The 8,303-nt window shown below is 37.7% G+C and overlaps 2 protein-coding genes across 7 annotated transcripts; one reads left to right on the top strand and one right to left on the bottom strand.

Annotated features, from left to right (window-relative positions):
• Positions 1-1,429: 1,429 nt before the first annotated feature.
• Positions 1,430-4,382, top strand: LOC103502059 (pentatricopeptide repeat-containing protein At1g11290, chloroplastic). Its single transcript, XM_008465866.3, has one exon. The coding sequence runs from the start codon at positions 1,569-1,571 to the stop codon at positions 3,417-3,419; it is 1,851 nt and encodes a 616-aa protein (XP_008464088.2). The 5' UTR covers positions 1,430-1,568; the 3' UTR covers positions 3,420-4,382.
• On the bottom strand, positions 4,307-7,908 carry LOC103502060 (ribulose bisphosphate carboxylase/oxygenase activase, chloroplastic). 6 transcript variants are annotated; one of them, XM_008465869.3, is made up of 14 exons: positions 7,552-7,908; positions 7,027-7,334; positions 6,844-6,949; positions 6,677-6,762; positions 6,081-6,553; positions 5,690-5,971; positions 5,540-5,593; positions 5,401-5,451; positions 5,247-5,321; positions 5,105-5,158; positions 4,965-5,015; positions 4,832-4,888; positions 4,687-4,740; positions 4,307-4,595 (listed from the first exon to the last, which is right to left on the bottom strand). In XM_008465869.3, exons 1-14 carry the CDS (start codon positions 7,594-7,596, stop codon positions 4,468-4,470), a joined length of 1,824 nt encoding a protein of 607 aa, XP_008464091.2. In that variant the 5' UTR covers positions 7,597-7,908; the 3' UTR covers positions 4,307-4,467. The 6 variants fall into 6 exon arrangements, with proteins under 6 accessions (XP_008464091.2, XP_008464089.2, XP_016903150.2 ...); XM_008465867.3 differs by having other exon boundaries at positions 4,687-4,743; positions 7,552-7,898; XM_017047661.2 differs by having other exon boundaries at positions 4,687-4,743; positions 5,247-5,315; positions 5,401-5,448; positions 7,552-7,839.
• Between the last annotated feature and the right edge of the window lie 395 nt (positions 7,909-8,303).

Genomic DNA, 8,303 nt, shown 5'->3' on the forward strand with positions numbered 1-8,303 from the left:
CTAAAATCCGAACATGTGTCATCCTTAAACTACCTTAAGTAGTTTTGTATCTTCAAAAATTGATTTGAACTTAAGAACCTAAAAGATGCGTGCAAGATGTAATGAAATAACAAAAATAACTGCAAGATGTGTGCGGGCCTAAGAAAGTTACTAAACATGCAAAAAAATAGCTCTAAATGGATTAGGAGGTGTACCAATTTGATTTTCAAATAAATAGTGAAAGTTTGGAACATGCAAGATACGTGCGAGATACGTGCGAGATACGTGCGAGATAAAGCATGAGAGCCTAAGAGAGTTACTAAACATGCAAAGAATAGCTCTAAATGGATTAGGAGATGTACCAAGTTGATTTTGAAATAAATAGTGAAAGTTTGGAACGTGCAAGATACGTACGAGATGTGTGCGAGATACATGCGAGATAAAAAAAAACGTGCGAGATAAAAAAAATGCGTGCGAGATAAAAAAAACCTTCATTCCTTCTATTCCTATTGCTTACTCTTCCTCTATTTGATCCAACTAAATCCTCTTCCTCTAATTCAATTCATTTTTCACTACCCATTGAACTTTCTAAAAACCTAAAACCAAACTTTGACTAAACTAATTTACGGCAAATAAGTCCAATTCCAAAAACCAGACAATTACGGATGAAAATAGCACCAAATACCCCAACCAAACATTTACTTACAGTAGATAAATTGAAAATCGGTTAGACATGAAACTCACCCAAATAAGAGAAAACGCTCAAAGTTGATTGAATGGTTCGAATAGGAGCGACGAAATGCACTGGACAATGACCGACGAAGGGCAAGCGACGATGGGCGGAGTAGGTTCAGGTGTTCTACGCGAAAGAAAAGAGAAGGGAAAGAGAACTATACGCGAAAGAGAAGGAATTGATCGTGGAGAGAAGGAAAAGCAAACGTGGAAGAGAGAAAGGAAAAGAAGGGCATTTTTGTCCATTCACACCCAAATTGTCCTAAAAGTCTTTCTTTTGAAAACTTGTCCCAAAATTCATTTAAACCTCTTTTTTTAACCCATTTTTGGCAATTTCCCAACCCCTTTTTCTTCTTCGTGAAACCTACAACCCTTGCCATCACAGTCGAATTCCATTCGTAGCCCGAGCTTCGCTCATCCATCTATCGTTCAAAGTCCCATGTGGTCGACGGTTTGGTTGCTGGTGATCCGGCACCGACTTGGTTGTGTTATGGGTTGCTATGAGGGTGGAAAGATTAGGGTTAGAGAGAAAGAAGAGAAGGCGGGATGAAAAGGGGTTGGGATGGTGGGGTGGATGAATTAATTGGGGTTTTGGAAAATAATTTTAGGTAAAAACAAAAATGACACATAAATTCACCAATTATATTTGTGTAATTAAGGAGTAAACTCAGATATTCTCGTAAATAATAGAAAAATTGAATATAAATGTAATAAAGGGTCTTAATGTCATATTTTCTTAAAGTTTCTCCCGACGAAGCCTTCCTTGAGATTGGGCTTGTGTTCGTTCAAAACTTTGTTCTAAGTTTCAAGTTTCTCTCCTGCCACAGCCAAAGCTTTGATTAAAAAAACATGCGGCCATGTACTGTTCCATTCGCCTTTTGCACAGCACTGTTCATCTTCTCAAGCCCTCTTCCACATTAAACTCTAACCACAGACCTTTAATTTCTTGTCATTACACTCACTCTGAAGATGATTCCATCAAACCCCTCCTTCAAACACACAATGTTGTTGACCTCCAATTTCTTGTTCAATTACTGCGAAATGGGTCTCCCCCAACTCCTCCCATTCTCACTAAAACCATATCCATCTGCACAAAATCCACCCTTCTGGACTTTGGAATTCAAGTCCATTCAGCCATTATCAAGCTGGGTTTCTCTCTCAATCCTTATATTTTTACTGCTCTTGTTGATATGTATGGTAAATGTTGGTCTATCTCGGATGCCCACAAGGTGTTTGAAGAAATGAGTCGTCCAAGTGTGGTCTCTTGGAATTCTTTGGTTACTGGTTATTTGCAAGCTGGCTACCCTTTGATGGCAGTTTCTTTGTTTTTAGAGATGCTAAAGAAAGGGATTGAACCCACCCCCTTCAGTTTATCTGGTGTTCTTGTGGCCTGTTCTCAGTTACAAAAGGGAGAACTTGGAAGTCAACTCCATGCTATGAGTTTGAAACTAAGGTTTTCGTCTAATGTTGTTGTTGGTACAGGATTAATTGATGTGTACTCTAAGTGTTGCAACCTTGATGATTCGAGGAGAGTGTTTGATATAATGCAGAACAAGAATGTGTTTACTTGGACTTCCATGATCTCTGGTTATGCTCGGAATCAGTTGCCTCATGAGGCAATGATTTTGATGAGAGAAATGCTGCATTTGGATCTTAAACCAAATGGTATGACTTATAATAGCTTGCTAAATTCATTTTCATGTCCTCGTCATTTTGATCAATGTAAGCAAATCCATTGTCGGATAATAGCGGAAGGGTTCGAGAGTAATAACTATATAGCTGCTACCCTTGTTACTGCATATTCAGAATGTAGTAGTAGCTTGGAAGACTATAGGAAGCTTTGCTCAAACATTAGAATGTCAGACCAGATTTCATGGAATGCAGTCATAGCTGGTTTTACTAACTTGGGAATTGGTGAGGAAGCTTTGGAATGTTTCATTCAAATGAGGAGGGAAAAATTTGATGTGGACTTTTTCACATTTACAAGCATTTTTAAGGCTATAGGGATCACTTCAGCTCTAGAAGAAGGAAAGCAAATCCATGGTCTAGTTTATAAAACTGGATATGCTCTAAATTTATCTGTCCAAAATGGTCTTGTGTCTATGTATGCTAGATGTGGTGCCATCAGGGATTCAAAAAAAGTCTTCTCGATGATGAATGAACACGACTTAATATCCTGGAATTCATTGCTTTCAGGATGTGCTTACCATGGATGTGGTGAAGAGGCTATAGACTTATTTGAGAAAATGAGAAGAACATGTATCAAACCAGATAATACCTCATTCCTTGCTGTGCTCACTGCTTGTAGTCATGTTGGTTTGCTAGACAAGGGACTTGAATATTTTAAGTTGATGAGAAATAGTGAATTGATCGAACCTCCAAAGCTGGAGCATTATGCTACCATGGTTGACCTTTTCGGTCGAGCAGGAAAGCTTCGTGAAGCTGAAGCTTTCATTGAAAGCATCCCGATAGAACCAGGAATTTCAATTTACAAAGCTTTGTTGAGTGCTTGCCTAATCCACGGGAATAAAGATATTGCCATTCGTACTGCGAAAAAGCTTCTGGAACTATATCCATATGATCCTGCAACTTACATCATGTTGTCGAATGCGTTGGGGAGAGATGGTTATTGGGATGATGCTGCTAGGATAAGGAGGCTAATGTCCAATAGAGGAGTCAAGAAAGAACCTGGTTTCAGCTGGATGTGACTTCATTAAAGGGGAATTTTCAGTATAAATCATGATCCTACAAGGCAAATGGTTGACCAGATAAACACTTTTAATGGGGTTCATAGCTAACTTCCTGAAAGATCGTTTTATAATTGTCTTTTGGGTTTATTCTCTGGGACCAGGTTCATTCGATACCTGTGATTGTTACTTACTGTGTGATCCTTGGGTTTGCCCCTTTCTGGTGAAGAATTCGACAAATACATGATTCCTAGCTCTGTATTTATTCAAAACTAACGTATTTGTGGTAGATCAACTGCATATCTGGGTCTCTTTACCACAAATTTGATTTTCTATGTACATCATTTGGATTGAGTAAATTAGGCTATGCTATTGCAGGAGAAAGCTCTGAAGTTATGGTGAGTGAGAAGGCGGATTTGAAATTGGGTAAGACCAAACAAATCAGTACGAGAAGACAAATAATTGAACCAAAATTTCAAAATTTCCTCTCCAAGGATACAGATAGATAAATTATTGATTAGGAGATATGCATCAATAACAGAGGTGTCACACCAATCAATATACGTTGTTGCTTCATTGCTTGTAATAGAGAGGGAGAACCAACGGCGTATTAATGTCTGTCATGACTGAAAAGAGCATAGCCCTCAAAGAGCACCCTTCGAATTTCTTCAAACTGAGAAAGGAACATTTGAAGCTGAAGCTTATTGAAAATTCCCTGAGAAAATTGTTCCTTCCTCCTGATTAATATTGCTGGAAAAAGAATATTCAAGTTTCAAACAAGAAATGCAGGAAGTTACACAGCTGAAATTGCCTGCATTGGAAGATTAAGTTAGGTCCTGTTTCGTTCAGTTTAGATGTAAATGCTAGAAATCTGTTTGTAAAAGTTACTTATTGGAAGTACGTTGGGGTATTGTTAATGACTAGCAATTTTGTATTATCGTTTAATGATACTAAGCTTTTAATGAAGTTTTATTACAGTGACAATTTACATTACCGGAACCAAAGCAACTCAACAGTAATTGCTCCATCAAAACGCCCTAGTTTATATACCAGTACATGTAGAAAATTCCTAAGAGTCAATGCTGGAAGCTTTTGACGTCGAATCTGGCTGTTGGGACATAGTTTTTAGAAGATGAATCTGCACAGCCTTCAGGAACATTGATATTAACTTGTTGCGTTCCTCTTCCCCCATTGATTCTTTAAAATTGCAAAAAATGAACGATTAGTGTGAATTAAATTCCAAAAACAAATGATAAAGACACAGACTTTAATTGAAAATCTTCCCTACCATAAGAAGTTCCTGACTGTACAACAACATCCTTATTTGCATCTACAGCAGCAGCTTCTTCAAAAAATGAAAAAGAAAAACTAATTAGGCTTTATTTTTCAAAAAAAAATTATCAAAGACTACTTTGAACGTAAGAGTAGCTTACCAATAGAAGTTCCTGACTGAACGACATCCTCATTTGCATCCATAAGAGCCGGTTCTTCTAAATTTTAAAAAACTGACAATTAATGGTTTGACTTGCATAAAACAAATAGTCTTCAAATGTAAAATTTGCCTACCGGAAATTTCCGACTGAACAACATCCTCAGTTGCATCTTCGACAGCAACTTCTTTAAAATTGAAAAAAGAATAATTGTTTTAGATCAAATTTCTTAATGTAAATGATCAAGAAGCAACTTTAGATGTAAATGTCAATTACCGTAAGAAGTTTTTGACTGAACAGCATCCTCATTTGCAATTCCAAGTGGGATTTCTAAGATTGGAAGGAAGAATTACTAATGTAAACTAAATTTTCAAAAACAAATGATCAAGACATGATTTTGAATGTAGAAGCTGCCTACCATGAGAAAGGACATCCTCATTTGTATCGATAAGAGCCTCAACTGTTTCTTCGTTGGCATTTTCAAGAGCTGTTTCTTTAGCATTGGAAAAAAAAAGATTAAATTTAAGAACACAAATAATCAAGATATGAATTTGAATGTGAAAGTTACCTACCGTTCGAACTTCCTGACTCAACATCCTCATTTGCATCTTCAAGAGCAGCTTCTTTAAAGTGGAAAGGGAATAATAAGTTTAGATTAAAGTTCATAAACCGAATGATCCACACTCAACTTTGGATTTAAAAGTTACTCACCATTAGAAGTTTCTGACTGAACAACATCTTCATTTGCAACTTCGAGGGCAGCTTCTTTAAAATTGTAAAAGAAAAAATAACAATTAATACAGATTAATTTTATAAAAAACAAATTATGGAGAAACGACGTTGAACGTAAAAGTTGTTTACCCTGAGAAGTCTTAAACTGAACATCATCCTCATTTGCATCTCCAAGAGCAGCTTCGCTCAGATACTTGTCAGCCAATTTAACTCTCTTCACATTCTCCTGTTCCATGATGAGCATGTTGCCATATTCGAGAAGCTTTTCTATTGTCATCTTTGGTTGGTCAAAAGTTGGGGGACTTTCCTTGGAGTTAACAAGATTTCTTCCAATGTGCTCAACGCCAACGCCTACAGCCCACTTTCTCACTTCATCATCATAAACTCGAGCTCTCAAAGCACCAAAGAAGTCTGCAAAACAGTTATACAACTTATAATAAGAGATGCTAAACGTCTGTAAGAGATGATCATTTACAATTAGCTCAACAGGAACATCCCAAACAGAAATTATACAACTTACCTATTGACTGTCCTGGGAAGGTGTCGACAAGTCTGACAATATCCTCAAAAGGCACGCCATCAGTCCTAAATATTCCAGAGCAAATACCAATACGATCTTCACGAGTTGGAGCCCAGTAGAATTTATCCATGCGACCATCACGAATGAGAGGTGCATATAACGTTGAGAAGTCGTTACCAGTTACTATGATGGGAACTCTGGGATTTTCTTCCTTGTTATACATGCCTGGTAGCTGCACGTTGGTTGGGTTGTCAGCAATGTTCATAAGAGTAGCATTTACCATCTGGTTATTCACTGTGTACTGGGTAGTCCCACCAAGCCTTCCAGCTCCAGCATCAAGATCGTTGATAAATAGACAACACATTTTCCCTTTCTTGATGATATCAGCTGCCTCTCTATATCTTTGCCTGATCAATTTTGCTGGCTCTCCTGCATTCCCACTTTCTAATTCCCCAGCACTCATCATAATAGGGCTGAAAATTCATCATAACTAAAAAAAATTAAGACCAACAATATATCAGGGAGAGGAAGAAGCCTGTTTGATGAACTTAAACCCTCCAAACAACTTCCTCAGAACTAGATGATTTTTAACTTACTTGATTCCCATCTTAGCAAATACAAGTTCACACTGGAAAGACTTTCCTTGACCTTTACCTCCCCAAATACCCAGAATGAGAGGAACCTAAAATGCATCCAAGAAGGTTGGCAAGTTAGCACTGAAAGACAAATAAGAACTGTCAAATTGTCGCGTCATATTTTTAACCTTAATGTTCGGGAGGTTCAAGAAGTTCTTAACAATGTGAACCGTAAGTTTGTCCATGAAAGCTGGAGCTATGTAAAACCCATCCACATTATTGTCGTAATCGTATCTGAAACATTGTCATACTTTAAGTAAACTAGCATAAAAATGTTCAAACCTACTGCAGAGTTCCATATTAACACTTACTGTCGAAGTCCAGCACTAATGTATTCATATGAACTCAAAACAGCATTGTGAGTTCCTGTCCCCATGGGAGCTTGGAAAAGAGGATCCGCCAATCCCTTCCCTCTGGTAATGTCTTGTTGGTCATCAGAAGTATCGAAAGCAAGGCCACGCCATTTGTCCTTCTCGGTCTGCTTCTCCTCTTCCTGCTCAGCAACAATCTTGAAGTTTCCAGTCACCATTTTTGAGGTGGTGAATCTAGAAATGACCTTCAACCTGCTGCCCAAAAACGCAGAGTTTGGAACTAAACCTCCATAGTTACTGTTGTTTAGCTGCATAGTATTAATTTTAGAATCGTCAGGCTCTCTTATTTCCAAGCTTATACAAGTCATTACATTACAGATGAAATTTCCTATTCGCAACACCTAAAGCTGTAAATAAAATGACATTCAAGATTGAAGGATGAAACCCAGAGAGAAAAGATGAAGTTATTTTAATATATTGGTATTCTCCATCATAACCCAAAAGATTAGGCAGGAAAAACAGTACCGTTGTTCTATTAACAGCTCCAATGGTTGAAACCGTGGCAGCCATGGATTAAGGGTTAAGGAGGGTCTGAACCAGTGAAAGTTCTAGTTGCAACCTTGCACCATCCCGCCTCTCAAAATAGATGAATAATCGAGTGAATCATCTCGAGCTTCTTGAAATTGGCTGTTCGGCCTCTTCTTCACTGCGTCCAATGAACTCTTGAGAGACTTGCTAGTATTCACAACCACACACGTGGCAAACTAAGGCACCCATTCAGTAAAATTACTAACAAAACATGATTCTCAAATCTGCTTAATCTAAAGCGACCGTTGAGGTTGGGATTTAAGTCCCCCTCTGCACCACGTAAAAAGTGGATGTGAAAGACAAAAGAAAACAGAGCTCTCATATTTTTGACATAATACTGAAAACCACAAACTTTCTCCATACAGGATGGCCCGTACCCAGGAAGGTAAGACCCAAGCATAATTCAAGAGGTATCCAAAAAGATACGTGCAAATTAAAACAAAAAAACCTGCTTTCTATCCAATCCCAAATATACAAGAACAGAAATCGGGGGACTTTGATGTGCCATATTCAATCACTCCTTATCTCTTCGAGATACTTCGAATGGACGAACATCCAACATATTAATAAATGGGTTCTTTGAAATGCATATAGTTCCTAAATAGTTGTGACTCATGTAGGAAGAAAATAGTAACAGTTGTACGAAGGAAACATGAGTTATTTTAGTTTGTTTAATTAATTTAGCTCAA

The sequence above is a fragment of the Cucumis melo genome, chromosome 11 (genome assembly GCF_025177605.1).
Source record: "Cucumis melo cultivar AY chromosome 11, USDA_Cmelo_AY_1.0, whole genome shotgun sequence".
Classification (NCBI taxonomy): domain Eukaryota; kingdom Viridiplantae; phylum Streptophyta; class Magnoliopsida; order Cucurbitales; family Cucurbitaceae; genus Cucumis; species Cucumis melo.